Source organism: Anoplopoma fimbria, chromosome 14 (assembly GCF_027596085.1).
Source record: "Anoplopoma fimbria isolate UVic2021 breed Golden Eagle Sablefish chromosome 14, Afim_UVic_2022, whole genome shotgun sequence".
In the NCBI taxonomy this organism is placed as follows: Eukaryota; Metazoa; Chordata; class Actinopteri; order Perciformes; family Anoplopomatidae; genus Anoplopoma; species Anoplopoma fimbria.
The window spans coordinates 6,404,209-6,427,791 of NC_072462.1; the positions used below are offsets into that span (position 1 = coordinate 6,404,209).

At 41.7% G+C, this 23,583-nt stretch overlaps 3 protein-coding genes across 4 annotated transcripts; 2 read left to right on the forward strand and 1 right to left on the reverse strand.

Annotated features, from left to right (window-relative positions):
• The first annotated feature begins 333 nt into the window (after nt 1-333).
• On the forward strand, nt 334-13,540 carry lrrc8aa (leucine rich repeat containing 8 VRAC subunit Aa). Its single transcript, XM_054612998.1, has 3 exons — nt 334-484; nt 5,663-7,787; nt 9,108-13,540. The coding sequence occupies exons 2-3, from the start codon at nt 5,673-5,675 to the stop codon at nt 9,381-9,383; spliced, it is 2,391 nt and encodes a 796-aa protein (XP_054468973.1). The 5' UTR covers nt 334-484; nt 5,663-5,672; the 3' UTR covers nt 9,384-13,540.
• Nucleotides 13,541-14,718: 1,178 nt separating this feature from the next.
• phyhd1 (phytanoyl-CoA dioxygenase domain containing 1) lies at nt 14,719-19,975 on the forward strand. Its single transcript, XM_054612812.1, has 11 exons — nt 14,719-14,941; nt 16,044-16,202; nt 16,505-16,580; nt 16,658-16,705; nt 16,794-16,849; nt 16,925-16,987; nt 17,085-17,106; nt 17,215-17,343; nt 17,437-17,553; nt 18,396-18,522; nt 18,948-19,975. The coding sequence occupies exons 1-11, from the start codon at nt 14,909-14,911 to the stop codon at nt 18,994-18,996; spliced, it is 879 nt and encodes a 292-aa protein (XP_054468787.1). The 5' UTR covers nt 14,719-14,908; the 3' UTR covers nt 18,997-19,975.
• dolk (dolichol kinase) lies at nt 19,511-23,302 on the reverse strand. Of its 2 annotated transcripts, none has more exons than XM_054612810.1 (2): nt 23,141-23,302; nt 19,511-22,627 (listed from the first exon to the last, which is right to left on the reverse strand). In XM_054612810.1, the coding sequence occupies exon 2, from the start codon at nt 22,537-22,539 to the stop codon at nt 20,947-20,949; it is 1,593 nt and encodes a 530-aa protein (XP_054468785.1). In that variant the 5' UTR covers nt 22,540-22,627; nt 23,141-23,302; the 3' UTR covers nt 19,511-20,946. The 2 variants fall into 2 exon arrangements, with proteins under 2 accessions (XP_054468785.1, XP_054468786.1); XM_054612811.1 differs by having other exon boundaries at nt 19,511-22,658; nt 23,141-23,227.
• Between the last annotated feature and the right edge of the window lie 281 nt (nt 23,303-23,583).

Sequence of the window (23,583 nt, forward strand, 5' to 3'; positions counted from 1 at the left end):
CTGAGGACTTCTCTCACCACTGATCATTAAATAAAACTGAGCTAAAACATTTAATACAATATCTAAATAAAACAACCCCCACATCACCATAAAAAGGAATACATTAAAAGAAAACACTGTAAACAGACATCTAATATTACTAATTGGATTATAAACACATGATTTGCACCTAATATTCAAACAACCATCCCAAATATGTCAAAATTTGAATTTTCTTTTTTTTTTTAAATGTGCCAAACTTGCTCCTACACCGCCGTGCTTTTATTTTGACGGCGGCTCAGCACTAGTACTTCCGCAAGTTTCGCGCAACAGCAGTCCTGTTCTTGACAGCCGACGGACTGGATCTCTGTGCGGTTTTCTCCACCGTCACTGCTGTACGGGGCCCCGGCCCGGTGTCCGACCGGCCACAGCTGCAGAGGAGACGCTTGAGAAATGTGTCACCTGTGTGCGGCGGAGGCGAGAGACACCACCTTTACTAAGACAGGTGCGTTATTTCACTCATGTGTAAATCTGGCTTTTTTTTTTTTTTTAATAGCGTTGTGCGTTTTGCGTGATTTCTCTCTGCCGCAGAGAAATCACGCAAAACCTATTCCCGTCGCCACCTGACTCACGATTCTTATTTAGAAAGGGGCAGATTGCATAGATATTGATTTATGCTCCATCATATCCGGAACGTGTCATCCACTGTTTGAAGGCCGACACTGCTATAATAAACATTATTAATTATGGTATTGCAGCCGAATTGTGATGTAAATTATGATATATCTCTGTTGTTTGATCCTTAATGTTTGTGTTGTACATTGTTGATGTCATAGTGCCCTAATCTGTCCTCACTTTTTATTATGACACCAATATTGCAGATAGTATAATATATAGTTTATCTGTAATGTGCATGTAGGAGCTTATATATATATGGCTGCTGTCATATTTGTAGTGTTATATTTGAATTGCAGTCCTTTCTGGTAGTATGCAAATATATATATTGTAAATAAATATACACATTGTTTGAATTATATCATCAACATCTGCTTTTAGAAACTGGTTTGGGTGTAAAAATGATTCACCAGTGTTATCATGAAAGAGATTTCTGGTGAGCCAGAACCAGTTACACCTGGTCAGGACTGCAACAGAGCATTTCCTGCTGCAACACTTGTTTGTCACAAGTCCTCGATGCCAGGTTTGGGCAGATGGGGTTGAGATCTTTTTGATTTTGAGGAACAGGAAATATCTCGTGTTTTGAAAGGATATGTGGGTGTGTGATTGCCAAGAACATGCATCCTGGATTTATTTTTGTTTATGCTTACAGTGAACGTTTAACATCCACACCTCAAAAAAGATGCAGCCAATCAAAACCGGGTTTTAGCTAAACTCAGTGATAGGCAGGCAAATAAAGAACAAGTTACCTCTCAAATACGCGTATTTGTTGAAAGGTTATTAATGCAGAAGAGACCAAAATCTTATACTCATGAGTCTTAAGATTATGTCACATCTTCAAAGTCAGGTTAGGAAGGCTCCAATTGTATTCACAGAATCTAGGCTGATAGTGACTCTTATCAATCCACAATAAATATAGTTTATTTGTCAATATCATTATAAAATGTAGTTCAGTGCGTCTTTGCGCCACAACAATCCCTAACCTCATGTTAGCTTATGTAAAGATGATTTCAATGGGTTTCATATAGCGAGGTGTAACTGCTAATTAGCATAACATTGCTGGAGTTGCAGCGAACGATTATTTATAATTGTCGATTAATCTAACGCTCTTCTTACCGATTAATCAATGAACCATTTATCCTACAAAACATCAGAAAGTAGTGAAGCTGCCAAATTACAATTTCGTAGAACCCAATATAGCATCTTCAAATGCATGTCTTGTTTTGAGCAGCAGTCAAAACCCCCACGGATATTAAATGTACAATAATATAAAACAGAAAATCCTCTCGTTGGAGAAGCTGGAATTGGAAAATGTTTGGCTTTTTTTTTTAGTTTGAAGAATGACTTCAATGCTTCATCAAAATTGCGTCTGATTAATTTTTTTGTTTATTGACAAATCAATTAATGAACAGACTCTAAATATGAGTTGGTCTGAGACTATCCATGCTGTACCCTAGGGTGTGCACCATCAGGACGGAGAAGAAGCCAGTAAATGTGTGAGCCTCTCTGTTAGTAGGACTTTGAAGGGACTTTGTGTGTACTCTACCCCTGAGATGGAATTTATTTATGCAGTGAGAATATTAAGAGATATACCAAACACAAAAAGTGCATATCATCTAATGGAATGTAATAAAACATTAAGCCAGCAATTAGGGAATGCTGGCTTCCATTGATATTTCCATCCAGCCATCCATTTATTTTCTAAACCACTTATTTTCTTAAGGGTTGCAAGGGGGGCTGGAACCAATCCCAGACTGGCTCGGGTGAGTTGTTGTGTATACCATAAAGGTTGCCAGTCTAACATAAAGGTTATGAATGTTGGACTTGTTGGAAATAAAGTGCATTTATTGTTGTTCTAAACAAGCAAAGGCAGATTGAATAGTCAACTGTTATAGAGAGGAGGAATACAAGATATTATTCAATTCAGTCATATGATCGGTGTGGTGGTTGGGGGGGGGGGGGGTTCCTAAGCATTATGTCCGATAAGGCAGTTCTGATGAAGCACTTAAGCTAAATGCTAACAAGCTCAAAATGACACTCCTAACCTGACGATGTTAGATGGATTTAATGTTTACCACGCTCACCATCCTAGTTTAAGGTGTTAGTATGCTAACATTTGCTAATTAGCGCTAAACATAAAGTCCAACTGAGGTGGATGGCAGATAATTGGTCATAAACCAAAAATATTGACGTAATTAAAAAAAATGTAATCTTCTTTTGAGAGCAAAGGGATCTCAGAAGTCTGTAATTTTACTCTCATTTCTAAATTCAGTTTGCTTTGATCTCAGGTTTACTTAATTTCATTTTCCTAGGGAGATATCTTTGTCTGAATTTCCTTTCTCTATTTTTCTTTGACTGTAGCGAGAGCAGAGAGACTCTAGTGTCCTTGGGGGGGGGCTCTGTAATATGTGAGCCAGGTTCACCTGCACCTCTATCAGACCGTGCGTCAGAGCCTCAACGACAACGACATGCCTGAACACAGAAGAAGGTCTGTTCAGGGAACACATTAAGGAGAAATGAACCGGGGTATGGCTACAAACAGGAAGCCAGCCGCAGAGTCGTTACATCCAGTTTTGACCTTTTTTTTTCTCTTTATTCCAGTTTTTAATCACAAATAATGACATCGTATTCTCCTGGTGGTGGTGGTGGTGGGAGGGATCAGATAGCTTTTAGAAATCCTTGGTTGAACTTCTGGATTAGGGGTTTGTGGAGATGGTCGGTGTGATGCACAGACAAGATAAACTGCTTGCTGACTGTTCTGTGCCAGGATATTCTAAAACAAAATCTAGGCTGTTCTTTCAAACTGAAGATATCAATATCTGTCACGCTGTGTTTACAGGAACTGGATGCTAGGGTGAAAAAAATATGCTACATGAGTCTTGTTGTTACTGTTTGCTTAATCTTATCAGTGCCGTCTTGTGAAAGGTCATAATCGACAGCTTGAATAAGTGAACTAGCCTGTTGCTTCATGTTTCTCTGCTCTCTGTATTTGACAAAGGGAGGCAGAGAAAGTGTGCAGATTGTAGTTCTTTTTGTGTCTGAAAGCCATGTTTTTTTATGTACCACTTTCAGCCTTAGCATATTCAATGTCAAAGGGTGGATGTTGTTGTTTAATACCATTAATAATACCATCTTACTGTGTGTACTGTAATTACTGAGCTGAAGTAAAGCAGCAACCTCACAGAGGAGGCCCTCAGCGACAGTACTGCCATTCTGGTTAGAACTGGATAAAACAAGGCTTTTTTTTTTTTTTTTTTTTGTTGCTGCTTGACCAGCTATCCTCTTTCATCCTTGTCCTGTAAGTTAGGGCTGAGTGGAGCAGACAGGGAGATACAAAAGAGTTTTATCTTAATCACCTCCTTCTAACTCTGTATTGAAATATGAAGGAGAAGTGATAAGACCATTATTATTATTATTATTATTATTATTATTATTATTATTATTATTATTATTATTAAAATATTCTGTAAGACAACAGGATTAACAGTAAGCTCTGAAACAACTTGAAGAAGAAAATGGAAAAAGAACAAGGAGAAAAAAAATGCTTAGCTTGCAGTATTTCTTGCATTACTCCCACATTTGCTGTGTGAGGAAGTAGCCCAGTTGTGGTTTGACAGCACTTAAGTGTAAATGGACGCCCGGGAGAGTCTGGTCTGGTTTTGGGGTTTCTTTGTTACGTGGTCACCAGCACACTTGGCACTGCTTCCATTTTGCTAAGAGCGTTGTCGTTCAGTATCTCAACTCATTCACATTATTATTTTTTTAAAAGTCATTCATGTTTAAATATGATTTGACGCCAACCTCTTTAAAGGTTTAAATGAAAACTGTTGTCCTTAAAGAAGACACTGCTACATATTCATCGTGCCGTGAACGCGTTTGTGCAGAGACATTGCTGCACATCAGGAGATGTATGTTGAAATATGTGGGAACATGCGTGCTGTGTCAGGATCAGTGGTGCTTTTACTTCCAGCTTGCTCTGCAGTGTGTTGTCGGTACATGCAGCGTGTCCTCCCAGGATATCTCTGATGCACAGTACAGACTCCACAGCAAATATAATGACTGCCGCTCTTTGTGTGCTACCAGTCTGGTTACCTCCACACTTGACCTTAAAAAACGCTGACTGGGTGCATATGTGTTTGCCTGAACTACAACCTATATATGTGTCTGAGTCTTTACCTTTTTTTTTTTAAATGGCTCGCATGATGTCCTGCAAACTGCTGTACCCATTTACACTAAGTGAGAAGTTCTGTTCTCACCAAACTCAATGAGGTCGCACTACACTTTATTTCCTCTGCATAGATGTAAAAAGAGCAGAAGGGGGATGTTTTTCTTCTTGGGCATGAAATGGTGTTATTAATATGGTATTTATTTATATTTATATTGTACTACACACTTGGAATTTGTATAGATACCTTAGGAAATGTAGTCTTGCATCGTAGATCCATACATAAAGAAGCTGGTGATACATGAGGGTGTTCGGTTTCAATTAATCCATTATCACAAAAAGGAATCGTCTATTTTGATAATAATCCATTAATAGTTTCAACATCATCATCATTTTTCAAGCAAAAACTTAAAACCTTTTCCCGTTTCCAGCTTGTCAAATGAGACGATTTGCCGTTTTTCTCATTTTATATAAGTTTATATTGAACATCTTTTGGTGTTTGATTGCTGCTTCTTCGGCAAAACCTTTTAATGGTTTGAGTGAGAAAATGATTAAAGTAATTGTTGAAGAAAATAATCATTAGTAGCATATCTAGTTGTGTGATTAAACTACTCGCATACATCTTTTAAATGAAATGTTTTGTGTGAAAAAGATATTCAGTTTATTGGCACAGAGGTCTAAAACAACCCAGAAAATATTCATATATCAGGTTCTCTCACTGTTGAATGACATTTTTATATGATATAATATTTATCCTAATACATTCTTGTTTCCAAAACATTCTATTATGTTTTTAAACTTGAAATGTCACCAACTAATTCTCTACTCCCTGTCTTTTTTCAGATAAACCATCATGATTCCCATCACAGAGCTCCGGTACTTTGCTGACACCCAGCCGGCGTACCGCATCCTGAAGCCATGGTGGGACGTTTTCACCGACTACATCTCCATCGTCATGCTGATGATCGCGGTGTTCGGTGGCACGCTGCAGGTCACGCAGGACAAGATGATCTGCCTGCCTTGCAAGTGGGTGGTCAACAAGTCCTGCGAGACCATGCCCGTCCCGAATGCGAGCGCCGCCTACGCGTCGGAGCCCAAGGGCATCCAGTACGACCTCGACCGCCATCAGTATAACTACGTCGACGCCGTCTGCTACGAGAACAAACTGCACTGGTTTGCCAAATATTTCCCCTACCTGGTGCTACTCCACACCCTCATCTTTTTGGCCTGCAGCAACTTCTGGTTCAAGTTCCCCCGCACAAGCTCCAAACTGGAGCACTTTGTCTCCATCCTCCTCAAGTGCTTTGACTCCCCGTGGACAACAAGGGCTTTGTCCGAGACCGTGGTGGAGGAGAGCGACCCCAAGCCGTTGGGGAAAATGAACGGCTCGATGGACAAGAAGGCCTCGTTTGTGAGCGAGGACGTCGAGGCCAGCGTGCCCATGCTCCAACGAACAAAGTCCAGGATAGAACAAGGAATCATCGATCGCTCAGAAACCGGGGTTCTAGATAAGAAGGAAGGGGAGCAGGCCAAGGCTCTTTTTGAGAAGGTGAAGAAGTTCAGGATCCATGTAGAAGAGGGCGATATAGTGTACCGTCTTTACATCCGTCAGACCATCATCAAAGTAATCAAGTTCATACTGATAATCAGCTACACGGCCTACTACGTACGCTACATCAGGTTCAGCGTGGTGTGCACGGTGAACATTCAGAAACTCACAGGGTACAGCACGTTCTATTGTGCTCACCCGTTAGCAACGCTTTTCAAGATTTTGGCCTGTTTCTACATCAGCCTGGTGGTGGTTTACGGTCTCATCTGCATGTACACTCTTTGTTGGATGGTCAGCCGCTCCCTCAAACGATACTCCTTCGAATCCATCCGCGAGGAGAGCAGCTACAGCGACATCCCGGACTTGAAGAACGATTTCGCCTTCATGCTCCACATGATAGATCAGTACGACCCTCTCTACTCCAAGCGCTTTGCGGTGTTTCTGTCGGAGGTGAGCGAGAACAAGCTGAGGCAGCTGAACCTGAACAACGAGTGGACGCTGGAGAAGCTGAGGCAGCGCATCACCAAGAACTCGCAGGAAAAGCTGGAGCTGCACCTGTTCATGCTCAGTGGGATCCCGGACACGGTGTTTGATCTGGTCGAGCTGGAAGTGCTCAAGCTGGAGCTCATCCCCGACGTAACCATCCCGCCGATCATCGCCCAGCTCTCCAACCTGAGGGAGATGTGGCTCTATCACACGCCAGCTAAAATCGAAGCACCGGCTCTTGCTTTCCTGAGAGAGAACCTGAAGTCTCTCCACATCAAGTTCACGGACATCAAGGAGATCCCGCTGTGGATCTACAGCCTGAAGAACCTCAGCGAGCTGCACCTCACCGGGAACCTGAGTGCCGAGAACAACCGCTACATCGTCATCGACGGGCTTCGGGAGCTCAAAAGGCTCAAAGTGCTGCGTCTGAAAAGCAACCTGACCAAGCTGCCGCAGGTGGTGACGGACGTGGGCGTGCACCTCCAGAAGCTCTCCATCAACAACGAGGGCACCAAGCTGATGGTGCTCAACAGCCTGAAGAAGATGGTCAACCTGACGGAGCTCGAGCTGGTTCGCTGCGACCTTGAACGCATTCCGCACTCCATCTTCAGCTTGCACAACCTGCAGGAGATCGACCTGAAGGACAACAACCTGAAGACGATCGAGGAGATCATCAGCTTCCAGCACCTGCACCGCCTCGTGTGCCTGAAGCTGTGGTACAACCAGATCGCCTACATCCCCATTCAGATCGGGACCCTCACCAACATGGAGAGGCTGTACCTGAACAGGAACAAGATCGAGAAAATCCCCAGTCAGCTTTTCTTCTGCCGCAAGCTGCGCTTCTTAGACCTGAGTCACAACAACCTGACCGGCATCCACGCCGATGTGGGCTTCCTCCAGAACCTGCAGTACTTTGCTGTGACAGCAAACAGGGTGAGAGGCTTAAAATTCCATTACATCCATTCCCCACTTATTCTCTTTTCCCATGTTCTCGGAGAGGTAATCTGTAATCTCACCAATCTATTTTACCTCATGACTGAGGCTTTGGCAGTTTTGCAGTCATGTATTGGCATGTATTACTTTTCTGTCTTATTATCGGATGTAATCTTGGTCTTTTAATCCGCTTTCTGGCAAAATAATGAAAGAAGACTCTGTGGGAGGTTGTAAACACATTCCTGTTCTGTATACAGAAGTCAATTTATGCTAACTGCTGTCACACATGTTGAACAAAAGGCCTCCTGTCTAGATTGAAGAACAACATTTTTACAGACATTTTACACATATTTACTGTATAATATATATTGTATAACTTAATTTTCTCTGGGAACACATGATTATCTGTGCATGGTGTACTGCTGGCCCCTTTTCACAGTGTAATCCAGTTTCTCTCTGATAAAATCACTGTTTGACCTGTCGACTTCAAGATTTCAAGTAAACCCTCACAAATGGGCTTTATTTAGGATGTTGTTTATTTCCGCTGCAAAGATAATTAACCTAAATGTTCTGAGGGCCGTACCAAATCATGCCATTACTGTCATGTCTGGGGAGTAGGCAATTTGGCTTTTGGATGAAGTGGAGCGTTTCAGTCTTACCAAAATGTTGTTTATTTGATTCCCGATAGAGCAATTTCATTCTGCTCACGGTGAGAAATTCTCTTGAAAATGCTGTTTTTTCACCCAGGATCATGTGTTTCCAGTAAAGGCTACTATTACTGCCGTTTTACTGTGTTTGCTCGTGTGGTTGGACACTGAAAACAGGCTCCAGCGGTTTTTCTTTTCTGCAGCCAAAAATAGCCTCATTAAATGGGACCCCTCTGGTGTCTCTTGTGTTTTCTAAATCCGACATTATCAATTCAAATGAGTTGTGTAATATTGCATGTGTTTTTCATTTGATGTGATTTGGACATCATTGAATAGAGATTGATATTTAGTTTTGAGACAAACAAACAAGGAGAATTGTAAATAGAACAAGAAGTTCATGGGACATAAGTACACAAAGGCTTTGAGAGGCAGGTTGTTGGTTTAAGATTATTCAGGTTTTTTTCCGTTATTTTTTCTGTGCTTTCTTTGTCTATTATCTTAATTTTGTCTTTATGCTTCACACCTAAAGTCTGACCGTGAAGCTTGAGCGTCCTTCAATTCCTATTTGGTTTCATTTCCTGCCATTGCATATGGATTCAAAAACAACTCAGCCTCTCTGTCCACTGTTAACTTACACCCTTCATTATTCTTTCTCTTGTCCTCTCCACTTCAGATCGAGACTTTGCCCCCAGAGCTCTTCAAGTGCAAGAAGCTGCGCACTCTGAATCTGGGAAACAACTGCCTGCAGACGCTGCCGTCACGCTTCGGGGAACTCACCGGGTTGACCCAGCTGGAGCTGAGAGGGAACCGTCTCGAGTGTCTCCCGGTGGAGCTCGGTGAGTGTCGGCTGTTGAAGAAGAGCAGTCTAGTGGTGGAGGAGGACCTCTTCAACACGCTGCCGCCCGAAGTCAAGGAGCAGCTTTGGAGGGCCGATAAGGAGCAAGCTTGAGCCGAAACCTCTGTGGAGAGCTGCAGAGGAGAGAAGTTTGATTGGAAGAATAATCGAGCAGTGATTTTTGTTTGTAAAAGAAGGCGAACCTCTAGAGTTTGCAGAAGTGTGAGCCATGCTCAGAAAAGTGATGGATCGCCTCCCTGGCAGGACGTTACAAAAGCAAAAGGATGTTAGCTTTCAAGACACCCCAAGGATGTAATGTTGGAAATCACACGTAACACGGTCGCCAAAGAAAGATCCCCACGATGGAAGGGTGATCAGTAATGTGGCTTATCTGTAATATCATCCTGATATATAAAATACATAGCAGCTGCAAGGATTCAAGCGGGTGATGTTGCATATGCATGCTACTGTAGGACCTTGCTAAAGCAAACCCGTTCAATAGAGAGAGCCGAAACAACAGAACAAACTTTGCACGATTCAGCCTTGCCACTGAGCTAGATGTGCTCACGATCACTTCTTTGCTGATCATGGGAAGCATGCACAAATGAAATGTGCTCAAAGCAGTGTTTGCCTGACCTTCCTCCGGCCTTGAGACTCAAAACTTTTTGACATTCTTACAATAACATTTGCTGTTGAGGCTCAGAATACGGGAAGATCTTAGTAAATGAGTTCTAGAGCAACCGGCCCCAAAGGTTTGGTCCTGTTGTTTTCTTTTTCAGGCTCTTTTTACGCTTAACAAGCTCGGAGGCATCTTTTTATGTGAACAAAATGACAAAATCATCTCACAGCTTAGGCCTTAACACAGCGGACTGATGTGACGCCATCAAAGAACACAAACGGGAACAAACTCTACAGTACAATGTCTAAATACCCTGCAGTTGTTAATTTATAACGCCGCCCTGTGAGGTGGGCGTTTTTTCTTGGTTGTGCGGGAGCTTCAGTGGAGCAATCACTCATTTTTCTTGGACTTTTTAATCACTTCTCCAAACATCATGTCTCATTTAGACATGTGAAGCAGGCTTTCCCTTACTTTGCATGACTAAACATCACACACATTACCGGTGTGTCTTAACAAAGTATGTGTGATGAGCTTTGCATCAGGTGGATTTGGCCTGATGAAACAAAATCAAGAGTCTGTTTCGACTTCAAGGTTCGAAATTTGGTACTTTTTAAATGTTACCACACGCTGGTATCATGTCTGTGCCTGTGGAACAGACTGTATGGTGATTGGTGCAACGTTTAAGTACTACGTTATACCAACCAGTGAGTGACTGAACGCCACATATTCTACACAGCCATTGATTTTTTTTTATTTTTTTTTGTCTAAGACATTATTTTAAGCCACTTGTGGAACATATACGTGTAGTCGAAGATCTTAAGTGACCTTTGTCCAACTGAAGGCTGACACGTGTTGCTTTCGCTGACTAGATTGTAACGGCACAGGAAGTATGCTGTCACAGGGTCACAAAGGTTCATGACACTCCCTGTCACGGGTGATTTCTTTGTCTTTGTTAAAGTAAAACACATGCAATCTCGCACAATGCTAATCATACAACAAGATTATTATGTAGACCATTAAAACAAGCAAGACTCCCGGTACTTTTCTATGCTCGGTACGATTTTGAATTATGAGACCTGTGGATTAACTATCTGCCAGGTACGGCCATGCTCAAATAGAAACTAACTCAAGAGCCCAGGCGTTTGTATGTTAGCCCTTCTATTCATCATCAGCTTACTTTAGGGTAAGCTGGACATTTGTCAGCGTTTTTTGTTTATGCACTCAAGAGCATGGGGACAAACAGGAAATAACAGAGCGGAGGAAACTGGTTTTGACCGACCCTACACCAGGGAAACGTTTATTCTCAGAGAGAGTATGCAGAATATGTGATTTCCACATTCATGGTCCAAATCAGTGCAACATGCTTTGTCTGCTTGAAACACTTTTCTTGTTAAGACCTTGGATTTAATAGCATCGTTTGGAGTAAAACCCTGCTATGTTTACTCCAGCCAGGCTTCTTGTTGCTAATATGGCCTTATCTTTTACAAGCTGAATGCCCTGTTAATGATCACAAACAATCACGTTCATGACTTTTTTTATTTATTTTTTTTCTTCGTGTGTTGTAAAATGTATAGCTGAAATGCATTTGTTTCATACATGTAAGTCGTATGGTATGTGGTGTTATTGTTACCAGCTGTTTCTTTTTAAAGGGAAGTTTCACTGTAATAATACAATCGCACCTTTTGTTCACAGTGAAGTTTTTGCTTCACTGAGGTCCCGGCGTCATCCAGATGCCCTTCTCGGGGTCATAAGTAAATAGCTCCTGTTCTGAAAGAAGAGCCTCAGTCCTGAATGTGTGGACTAGCAACCAGCTTTAAGGTTGTGAGCGAAGGTCACAGACCAACGTGAAAAGGAACAAAAAAAACGCAGTTATTTAAAGCAAATCTCAGCTTCTCCAGCAGGTATTAACTTTTAAAAACATGAACACTCCTTCGAAGTGGCAAATCCACCTCGATATGTCTGCTCTAGTTTAATTTGTGTGATGCCAAAAAGGAGCTAAAACATGTTTTTCACTACACTGTGCAGATAAGTGACCTGTTGGATGCCAAACAATGAATGCAGATAGGGAAGTCATTTCTGTTATTGGCACACTAAACTGCAGTATATATGAATCTTGTAGTGCAGTAGCTGGCAATACATGGAGGGACAAGTTGCAGGACGACTCGTACGTCATTTCAAAGTAAACTTGATATAGTAACATGGCTCGTCGCAGTGGTGCAGTGCAGCTGCCAGTGCTGCTGACACTAAAAATCTCCCTCCTGCAGTGCACCGCAGAGTGACAAATTAGGACTTTCAAACGATGCCCATCAGTTGTTTTGTCAAGTGTCGTTTGGCCTTAACTTGGTGGTCGTTAGAGGTTGGATCATCATGACTAAATATGCTTTTTTTCTGTCCTATGTTTGACCGTAAATGTATCCTTGGTACAGCAGTTACAGTATATTTTTCTCTTGACGTATGAGTGCCATTGATATTTTATTTCAGGGTATCACTGGGAAGTCATACAACGCTTAAGATTTGCCAAAACGACTAGACACATATCGATATATTCATATATCTGTCAGCTGTGTCCTGATCAGTCTACGTCAGCATCACCACACATCTGCAGTCAGCTTTATGTGTCTGAGTCTCACTCTGTCCTGCTAACGTTTGGATTTATATGCACATATATCCCCTTTTTTTTTTTCTGACCTCCAGAGCTCTTAGAACAGTCACTTCCCTCTGAGTCACGAGAGGATGAGAACATAGAAACCTGCAGCTAGACTCCCTTTTCCTGCACGTCAGCGTCAGCGAGTCGGGTGAAGGTCTAAGCTGAGGTCACTCAGTTTTTTTGCAGGAGGAAGTGTTTTAGTCACTCATAAACTGCCCCTTGGTTACTTTAAAAACTCTAATGTACGCACTTTAATTAGTATCACGTCAGAAGCGGCCCACTCTCATCTAAACACCTTAAATCATTTCAATCAAAACATGTCAAAGCTTTTGTTTCCTTCCGTGCAAATGCACCGGAAAAAGATTTGTTTTGAGCTTTTTTGTTGCCTCGCCTGAATTTATTTAAAGTATGTATCATCAAAAAATGGTCTGTACTTCTGTTATGTTTGCCTTAAGTAGTTTAGTTTGTGTGAAATTGCGCGGTTAATTGTTTTTTTCTTACAAAAACTGAACACATTTGGATCCACAGAGGGTTTAACAGCAGACAGTGAGACGCTAATCCTTCCCCCCCCAAAAAAAAAAAAAAGACAGGATTCAACAACTCAACAGAAAGAACCGACGACAATCTAACACACTGTTAAAGGAGGGGAGCTCACCCGCACACTGTAATATATTCTGAAGTTTGTACATTTTTGGACAGTCTCATACCATTTCACCTGAACACAGACATCTCATTATTTAAAAATCCACATTATAGCCATACTGAAGCCTCCCACTTAACCCCCAGCAGCCATCACTGTTGAACATACACTCTAAGCTGGATGGACAGACTTGTTTTAATCAGAACCGTCTGACGTGACATGGCCTTTATTAATTAAGTGTTGCCCAGTGGACTGAACACTGGCTTTTTAAGCGGGACGTCTGTAACAATGGACAACTGAACTGTATTTCGTATAACGTTCAGACCCTACTTTTTGTACACATGATATTGAAATAAACACTTAACAATAAATCTGGTTGCAAAGAGTGTTACTTCCTCATCTTGCGGATGGTTCTTCTTTCAGGGGAAGGCTCTGAGCAGCGTCGAATTTGCTGAAAAATGTGTTTTGTATACTTATGATGAAGTTGGAGGGGCTGCACGGTGGCCCTGTGATAGGCTGGCGACCTGTCCAGGGTGTACCCTGCCTTCGCCCATTGACAGCTGGGATCGGCTTCAGCACCCCCGCGACCCTTAACTGGATAAGCGGTAACAGAAGATGGATGGATGGATGGATGATGAAGTTGGCAAAAACACCTTTATTCTCTGCAGACATTTTGACTTGTGTGAGTGGAGAAAGCACAGCAACATATTTATTACTGTGTGTAATAAATAGCTTTAAAATGTCTCCAGATTGTAACTGGAGGTGCCCGTGGTCACATACTTTGAGAGTCAGAATTATGAAATTACCTTTTCTTACCCTTACAAAATTACTAAAATTAGCAAATTATTAATTCCAACAGCTATGACCCTGTATTAAACATCTCAGCAGTGGGGGAGTAAAACATTCTGATCCTTTTAGTTAAATAAAAGTAGCAATTATGCTGCAATATTAAGCATAAAGCATCGTAATAGTATTTTTCTCATGGGTATTTTTAATCTCTAGCAGTGAATCATATTTCATATTATTGTACGTTTTGTTGGTAAAATCAAATAAATTGGAGCAAAAAATACAGATTATAGTGTATATCTATAGTAAGTATTAAGTAGCATGAATTTACAGTACCAGTCAAAAGTTTGGACACACGTTCTCATTCAACTACTTTGAAGAATCTAAAATATAAAACATTCTGGTTTGTTGAGCATTTGTTTGTTTACCACATAATCCCATATGTGTTCCTTCATAGTTTGGATGTCTTCAATATTAATCTACAATGTAGAAAAAAATAAAAATAAAGAAAAAACCATTGAATGAGAAGGTGTGTCCAAACTTTTGACTGGTACTGTAAATACTCAAGTAAAGTACAAGTACTTCAAATTTGTACGGAAGTGAGCTACTCATTTACTTGAGTAAATGTACCAGGTTTCATTCTACCACGTTTTAGGCCTCGTCAATACACCTGAGTGTCCACGAGATGGCGCTGTAGTTCACCTGTATTTATTTCCACATAAGAAGGTCACACCCACGACACGAGTGACACCTAGAGGCCATGCTGAGCTACTACATCACCACCACGAGCAGGCTGTTGTGTTGCAACGAAAGAGTTAAAGTCCAAAATCCTATTACGGCCTTTCTGTGGGGCTACACTTTAATTGATTCAGCCGTGTCACGTGGTCGGATATCAGTGCTGGTGCCGGTTGGAGTTTAACCATCAGATACTGTCCAAACAGAACACCATGGACCTTATGACGGATCGGGATGTGCAAAAGGTGAGGGTGAATTTTAAATAAAACAGCAAGGCTACAGTGAGATTTACCTAAATGCACAAAAGCTCATGTTTAAATGACAGCACATGACTCATTACATAACCTGCAGCCACAAGTGTCCTGTTGAAGGCAGTCTGCACCAGCAAAAGCAAATGTTTATTCTATGTGAAGACATTGTGAAGACATTTTTCCATGTTTATCTTGAGGCATTGGAGAGGACTTAAGATACAACCAGGACATAAACACTAAGCTTAAGAGACTCTTTTACAGACTAGTATGTTTAACAGTGAAGCACCTTTCAAGAGCAGATGTTCTTCAAAGTCAACAGTCATACAATATTATGTAATTATGTAATTTAATAGAGAATGTATACAGTGTGTACCTTTTACCCCAGATAGGACTTAAAGATTCCTCCTCTACAGTGTTTGTGTGAATGGTGGTGGAGACAACCATTTGATTAATCGATCAATGGCAAATAAAGCGCACACTATTCAATATAATAATTATTTAAAAGTAGTTTAAGCCATGAAAAATACCCTCTGATTCCTGCATTTCTTTAGTTTATCTGATAGTAAATTGTATAAAATGTTCTAAACCTTGGAGTTTTGAAAAATGATCAATAGGGCAAATATTTGCCAGATTAACCTTTTAATCTTTCTTAAATGTAAATAATTGTTAGTTGACCTAGTATGAATAGGCAGGACACAGCCAAGACATGCAAACGGAGGACTTTTTCTTTTCACTTTTTATCATTAAATAATGTAATTCAAATGTGTAAATGGTGATTATCTGTCCCTGAAATAGATCTGAATTTGTGAAAAACAAAGAGCCCTCCACTACTTGACTTGCATTTTTGGGGGAAATTGGACCTAGACATGAAGGATCAGTATGTCCCAGCTCCTAATTGAAACTAAATAATTTACACCAAGTGAAATATTCAAACCCAAGACATTCCCTATTCAATCAAATGGAAATATTCCACATTGAGATTATAAATCCTGTACAGAAAAGAAAAACATGGACAAATACATGAAAGAAGAACTACTGGGATGTTTGGACTCCTGATTGATTTTGACTCAACAGCACTTCCCTCCCTTTTTTAAAGTACATGGAGGATGGATACGTGGTTCTGGACGGCCTGCTGTCCTCCCAGGAGTGCGATGAGCTGAGGCAAAGGATGTCAGAGATTGTTGACCACATGGACGTCCCGGCGCACTGCCGCACCACCTTCTCCACCTATCACGATGAGCAGCTCAAAAAACAGGTGACCTAATGCTACCCAGAACCGTGTGAGATGAGTATTAAACACCGTCAGCGACTCACAGTTTTCATCCCATAATGTTTCTTTCACATGCTTTCCATCATGTTGCACTTTAAAGATGCAGGTAAGGTTCCCACTTATGTTCCACTTCATGACCAGGCTCACGTAGTCTTAAGGTACTTCACCTCTCCACTGGTTCACAGTGTTTACCTCGACCCTAGGTGTCCTTTTAGGCTAATAGAAACCGCTTATGTCAACAGTCCAGTCAGTCACAGTGTGGTTTGTCTCTCCTCTTTGCAACGCAGGGAAATGCTGACTATTTCATCACCAGTGGAGACAAGATCCGCTTTTTCTTTGAGAAGGGAGTTTTTGACGACAAAGGTGAGCTCTGTTTACAAGTTATTATTTTTTATATGACAAAAGGCCCAAATTAGATAAAGCATTTTCTTGTGTTACAGGGGAATTCATTGTTCCAAAACAGCGGTCGCTAAATAAAGTTGGACACGGTGAGTTATCAGATTGAATCTCCCGAAACATCACGCGCAGATAGTTTTCCAAAAGTTCATGACTAATCCCAGTTTTTGGTCTTTGCAGCTCTACATGCCTATGAGCCGTTGTACAAAAAAGTTACACATTCACCCAAAGTCCAGGTGAGTGAGCTGTTGAGGGATAAATCAGAGAATGAGTCATACAATAACCAACACCCAGAACTGTTTTTTTTGTAGGGAATGGCAAAGAAGCTGGGTCTTGTTAGTCCTGTGATACTGCAGAGCATGTTCATCTTTAAGGTAAAGTCTCTCTATTAAATACCCTGTAGTGTCAGATGATGATGTTTGTGTAGTTCAGGTCAGGATATGATATACATTTTCCTTCTCACTCCTCCAGCAACCAGGGTTTGGTGGAGAAGGTAAGAAAACTAATAGATTGAAACAATACAGAACCTTTTATGTAAAACTCATGAATTTGTCTATGAAATATATTTTAAAGCACATTGTTTTATCTGGGTTTTTTTTAGTGACGCCTCATCAAGATGCCACATTTCTGTACACGGAGCCCCTGGGCAGAGTAATGGGGCTGTGGATCGCCCTGGAAGATGCCACTGTTAACAACGGCTGCCTGTGGTTCATCCCGGGGTCACAAAACAGTAAGCTCACTGTATAACTAACCTGACTCTGTTGTACTTTGTTTCTCTTTCATACTTTGTGATTTGGGGTGTTCAAATCTTGTTTTTGCCCAGGTGGCATTTCTCGCCGTATGGTGCGGACACCACAGGGCACCTTTCCCCTGACAGACTTCGCCGGTCGAGAGCAGACCCACGCAGACGAGAAGTTTGTCGCTGCACCTGTTAAAAAAGGTAATTAACGTGTGTCTTTAAATTTAAGTGGGCTAATTAAAGATAATTAAGATATTAGTATTTTCAAGCATTTTCTGGCTGAGGCTGTCATTTTTGTAAAGTGTCTAAAATAATTATATGCAAAATGTGCATTTTATAGTGCTGAAACAAAAAGTATTTTAAAGAAATAGTTTGACAGTTTTGGAAATACATTCCTTCATTTTTTAAGAGTGTGGGACGTCCAGCCCAGAAATTGTCCCACACATGAATACCCCACTATAAAAAACATTTGTCACGTTTACGCTTTGTTTTTTGTACAAATTAAACCAATAAACAATAACATTTACAATTTAGAGTTGCTGATTTTGTTACACTAGCACAGAGCTAGGCTAGCTGTTTCCCCCTGTTTCCAGTCTTTATGCTAAGCTAAGCTAACCGGCTGATGGCTGTAGCTTCATATTAACGTGACATGACTGGTGGTATTATTATTCTCATCTAGACAAGAAAAAAGAAAAATATATATTTCCCTAAACGTGAAACTATTCCTTTCATGAATCAAACTAATCTACAACTATTTTGATGATTGATTAAATATTAAAGGGATTTATCTGGCAAAAACGAAAAACAATAGCTGTTTGAAATGTGAAGATTTGCTAGTTTTTATATAATTATAAAGTTATACGTTTTTTTGACAGTTGGTCGGACAAAAACAAGCCATAATTTTGGACATTTTAAAGAGTAAGCAAGTTATTTGATTAATTGATAGCAAATACAGCATAAGTACTGTTTAGCACCAACAAAGCTGTGAGGGTTGGTCAGCTGTTGCATGTTTCCAACCTATCCATCAACCGCTCTGTGTCCAGGTGGTGTAGTCCTGATCCACGGGGAGGTGGTGCATCGCAGTGCCGAAAACACCTCAGAGGACTCTCGCCACGTCTACACCTTCCACCTCATGGAAGCCCAGGACACCCGCTGGAGCCCCGACAACTGGTGAGAGTAAAGTAGAGCTGTGTGGCCTTGTGGTGTTTCTTTTATTCCTATTTTTTTATGTTTTTGTATACAGACTTTAGAGAATATTAGTAAATGAAGAACTGCCATGTTAGCCACAGTCGCTCCTGTATCGAGACTACATAATGTGGCCATAAGTGACGACTATAGAATAATGGTAAACGCTAAAACGCACTCATCAAACTGACTCTGTAATGTGTGTTGGAGCAATACATATCTATAAAGTTAGCTAACATTAGCCACCATAAGCTACAGGTCGTACCAGATCAAGAATAGATGTGGCAGCCTTTGTTTTATCGATCGATGGTGTTTTATTGCTTGTAAAATTCAACGTTTAGTTTGTAAGAGGAGGATTGTGTTATTTCTCAATGCAACTCAAGTAATTTCCTTCTTCTTGGTCTTTAAAGGTTGCAACCCACAGAAGAGCTTCCTTTCCCACTTCTCTACACAAAATGAAGGATTTAATTTTTTTGGCATTTGGTGCTGCAGTTCATGGAGAAACACAAGATCCTTTCTTTCCTGATGAACATGTCTTAAATGTTTTTAACCGCGGAAAATCATGCTGCCATTTCTCTCGTGGTAGACTGGTATGTAGTCTGTTCGACGGCAAAGTTAATACTGGATTAATGGTGACTTGATGATTGTTTTAATGTTTTTAAATGAGAAGTTTTTAATACATTAGAAAATGAATAAGTAAACTATTTTTGTACTTTTTGATCAATTTTCCATGGAGACAAAACATCTGAAATGTATGCCTACTTTTATTCAGTAACTCCTCATCAACAATTCTTATTAACCAACTTTATTATTCTTCAAAGTCTTTTTTTTATGTCAGAACAAAATGGCAGATTCCTATTTTTACAGACAAAAGTAAGCATTATTTTCAAGTATGTTCATGTTCAAGATGCAACTTGATTGAAAAGCAACTCAAATGTATGTTTCAATGACAATCAACCACAACATCGAAACCTTTTATGTGTATTTTTTTTTTTTTTTTTAAATCAAACCAAAATAATTAATGTGTTTTCAATCACTGAGTCAGTCACACGGGTCCTGCTTCTGAATCATTAAATATGTGTTAAACAAATTGAATAAAATAGGAGCCATGGCAATTTTCTTCTCTGATGCATTCGACATGCTATATTACATTTTTAAAAACTGTAAGGATGATTGCAAAAACAAAATACTAGTAGGAACATGCTTATAAATTGAATCAACATGGAAAAAAACACCAAAGAACTCTTACAGATAAACATAATCATTAAGGCTGGTAATTAATTCATTCTGAAAAAAACAAGTTCCAGGTTATAAATTGTAGCGTCTTCTTTCAAGAACGATGCGATGAAACCTGGTGGCATTTTTGTGGATATTTCTGTGGAGCAAATATTAAATAAATTTGATAAATTGTTGCAAAAGAAAGACATTATAAAGAAAAGGGGCTTGTGTTCATCATTTTGGCCCAACGCTTATCTACAGGATCCAAATATATGCCGGGGTTTGAAGGCTCAGTGTCACAAGGAAATGTATTTATTAAGGTTACCTCTAAAGGGTCCCATCAAACCTCAGACAAAAATATAGTCTAGGATACCTGTGTACGTGTTACAGTACGGAATTTCACATTAGTGTCATGCAAGAGCATATGAAGTATGAATCAGCCCTTATAAAGAAGAGTTGAGAGAGGGGCCGTCATGCTTTCATCTACAATAGTAGGTAACGTGTGATAGAAAATATACTTCTTAAGGCAAATACTCTCAGCAGTAAGTCCTTCATATTGCCATCGGGGGAGGGAGGCGACATCATCTCATAATAAAAAATGTTGAGGAAAAAGATCATCAATAAGCTAACTTTAAATCATGTTCTTCAAAGGCAATACAGAGCTGTGTGTCCGTTTGCAAAAGAAAAAGGGGGCACAAGATAGGGCGATCATAACGTGCCATTTAGGAGTGTCTGTGCCGTCAACGAGTCTTTAAAGGACATTTTCCACTTTGCTAATCTCCTGTTGTATAATTCAGGAGTTGTTGGCGTCGGGACGGTAACGCGCAGAGAAACCAAACACCACCTCCTGCCTCTACAGACGCAGCTCAAAGAATATTAGCAGCTCTTATCCACATTTCTCAGTAAGTTCTTCTGAAATGATCGTCTCTTTCCTCAAAGAAACTGATACCGAAATGACGATCTGAGGGCCACAGACTGTAATGTCATGCTAACATCATGTCCACTGCCACATAAAGTAAGAAGCTGATTTATTTAGTGCTCCATTGTAGTGCTGACCATTTCACAAGAGACTTATTTTACTTCTTCTATCAATTTCTTTCATATTTCTTCAAACTTATCAATCTTTCTTCCCCCTAGAAAGATCTGAGGAGAGTGGGAGTGATCTTTTTTTTTTTTGTGCCATCTGTCCGGTCAAAGCAACAGCAGGATGAAGAGGTAGAGTGGGAGTAGGAGGTTGTCTATCTGGGAGGTGTAGGCTTCCAGCATGGCCACCAGAGTGATGGAGCCAACAATCCACGAGTAGGTGGAGTTCAGATTGATGCTCCCGTCAAAGATGAGGAACATGGCCACGGCGATGATCTGGGCGAACACGGATGTCGCCGTCCCCTCCATGGTTTTCTTAGTGCCGGGCCAACGGATCTCCCCCATGGTGCTGCCGAACACGGACGCCACAGTGTCTCCGACCCCCACGGCCAGCACACCCGCGTACGGCACCAGGCCGCCTGCACCGGGTAGAATCCCCTTAGGGGCGCAGGGCCCGGGGAACAGCCAGATGGGCAGAGACATGCCGATCAGCAGGTAGACGTGGGTCAGAATAAGAGGCCCGGAGTCCCGCTCATCCAGGAACAAAGTGAGCAGCTGTCTGAGGAGCTGACCCAGCGGCCTGATCCGAAAGTAACGCATGTACTCCAGGAAGAGGAAAAACGCCAAGCAGCCCACCGACGCCACGTGGAGCAGCTGCCTGTCGTACACCAGACCCGGAACATACGTGGCCACCACGATCAGGTGGAAGTACTTTCTGACCACAGTGGAGGCCTGGTGCTTCTTGGAGCCGGACTGGCGCTGGTAGTTCTGGTGTAGCACAACACAAGTGGCCACAACAGCCAGAAACACCCAGTACCCCAGCAGACAGAGTCTCCGGTCATTTAACGTGATGAAGTCCAACAGCCACATGATGGGGTGGCGGCCGATGAACAGGGAGAGCCACGGCATGAGGATGCCCAGACCCAGAACGGCTGTCATCATGTGGAAGAAAAGTGATGAGACCCAGGTCTCGGACTCCATGAAGCAGAAGAGCAGGGCGAAGAAAACACCCAGTAAGAGCGAACCCACCACGATGACCGGCAGGAAGTAGTTCACTGGATCACCTTTGACCTCCGCCAGGTTCAGGGAACGCTTGATGAGCTGGTTGACGATGAAACTGATCCCACCGACGATGAGGAGCGCCTCTCCGGGCGTGAAGGAGCGCGGTAGCAGGTAGAGCACAATCAGGCTGAGGTAAACGAAGATCAACAGAACCTCCAGGACCTCGATGACCTCGGATACCGTCAGCGTCTGTTTGGCCGTGTACAGAATCGCACTACCGGCCACGCCTGCGATCACGCAAGTGTTGGTGGGCACAGGCCTGGTGATGCCCAGCGCGATCAACGAGAGGAACAGAGCCAGCATCATGCCCGTGATGGTGACCACCATGGAGAAGCGCTCAAAGTAGACATTCCCCGAGGCCGAGCACTTCTCTTTCAGCACCAAGCCCAGCAGAGGCATCACCATGGAGGCCGGGACGATGCCGCTGTTCGCCGTGGGACGGAACTGGAACACGGCGCCCCCCGACCTGAGCAGGCGGTCCCATTTGTGCTGCACGTAGAAGGCCTGGATGAAGAGGGCTATGCAGCACCAAGAGTGCTGGTTCCAGAGCGCCATGTGGACGCACAGCAACACGGCGAAGACTACAGAGGACTCCACCAGCGCTGGGTTGATCAGCATGGCTGCAGGTTGGAGACTCATGAGGAGGGAGGACGGGTTTGATCTGAACAGATGGTCTGCAACAATGAAGGACTTCTTCTGTCACTTCCTCTCTCTGGCACACTCCATCCTTTTGCAGCAAAGAAGGAGGACAAATAAACCTGAGGTTAGGAAATAAACAAATCAGTACAAAAATAGAATAAGGCAAGCAGGCATTATTGGGTGCAGTAGTTGTGAGACCATAAGGGTATCTTCGCTTCGCCTAACAGTGAACCTTGCTCATCCATTATCTGCTTTCTGTCATGAACTATGGCCACACTGAACCTTCACCAAGTCAGCATTAAAAAAAAAAAAAAAAAAAACCACACAAAGCACATGAACTAAACCCCAGAGGAATGCACGCTCTTACTACATCAGCTGTAACCCATTTGATCAACCTTTTGTTTTTGCTGAAAAGAATACAAAGTATCCAGTCATTTGTTTGAATCCATGGTGATACTGCACAGAGGGAAGCAGCTAAATCTAACCAAGGATGCTGCATCGTCGGACGGAACACAGCTGAGGTATCACAACGACACAGAGGGCAAAGCTGCAGGCGGAATGGAAATGGAAAAACAATACCAGCAAAGACGAGCGAACATACCACATAGGTGCTGCGTTTTCTGCACAGAGCTGCGGTGTTTAGATGAGTCGGCGGCGTCCCTTTTTGACAGATTTCTTTCCTTTGTCAGCTGTCGTTTCATTCACACCCAGAAGGAGGGGGCCATGTTTGACAGCCGGGTCACGTGATGCAGCCGTAAAAAAGGCGTGGTTTTCATTTTTTTTATTATTATTATTATTTTTTATATATTTTTAAATTACATAAAATTGTTTAGCTATGAAAGCAAATTCTGTGTATACTTGTTTTATTATGTTACAGCCTTATTTGCATTATAGTTAGTACAATATATCATATAAATCACACTTATTAGCATGCAAAAAAACATTGTGATAATAAATATAATATGTAGAGTGAAATGCTTCAATTTTTTTTGTTTTTAAATGTGTTTTCTTGAGAATTATGTGGAAATCGGCGGATATCATTTC

Excerpts from the sequence above, each read along its gene's own strand:
- lrrc8aa (XM_054612998.1), top strand. The coding sequence starts at position 5,673 with ATGATTCCCATCACAGAGCTCCGGTACTTTGCTGACACCCAGCCGGCG. Across the intron at positions 7,788-9,107 it reads TTGCTGTGACAGCAAACAGG|ATCGAGACTTTGCCCCCAGA; the intron begins GTGAGAGGCTTA and ends TCTCCACTTCAG.
- dolk (XM_054612810.1), bottom strand. The coding sequence starts at position 22,539 with ATGAGTCTCCAACCTGCAGCCATGCTGATCAACCCAGCGCTGGTGGAG.
- phyhd1 (XM_054612812.1), top strand. The coding sequence starts at position 14,909 with ATGGACCTTATGACGGATCGGGATGTGCAAAAG. Across the intron at positions 16,581-16,657 it reads GGGAGTTTTTGACGACAAAG|GGGAATTCATTGTTCCAAAA; the intron begins GTGAGCTCTGTT and ends CTTGTGTTACAG. Across the intron at positions 17,344-17,436 it reads CATCCCGGGGTCACAAAACA|GTGGCATTTCTCGCCGTATG; the intron begins GTAAGCTCACTG and ends GTTTTTGCCCAG.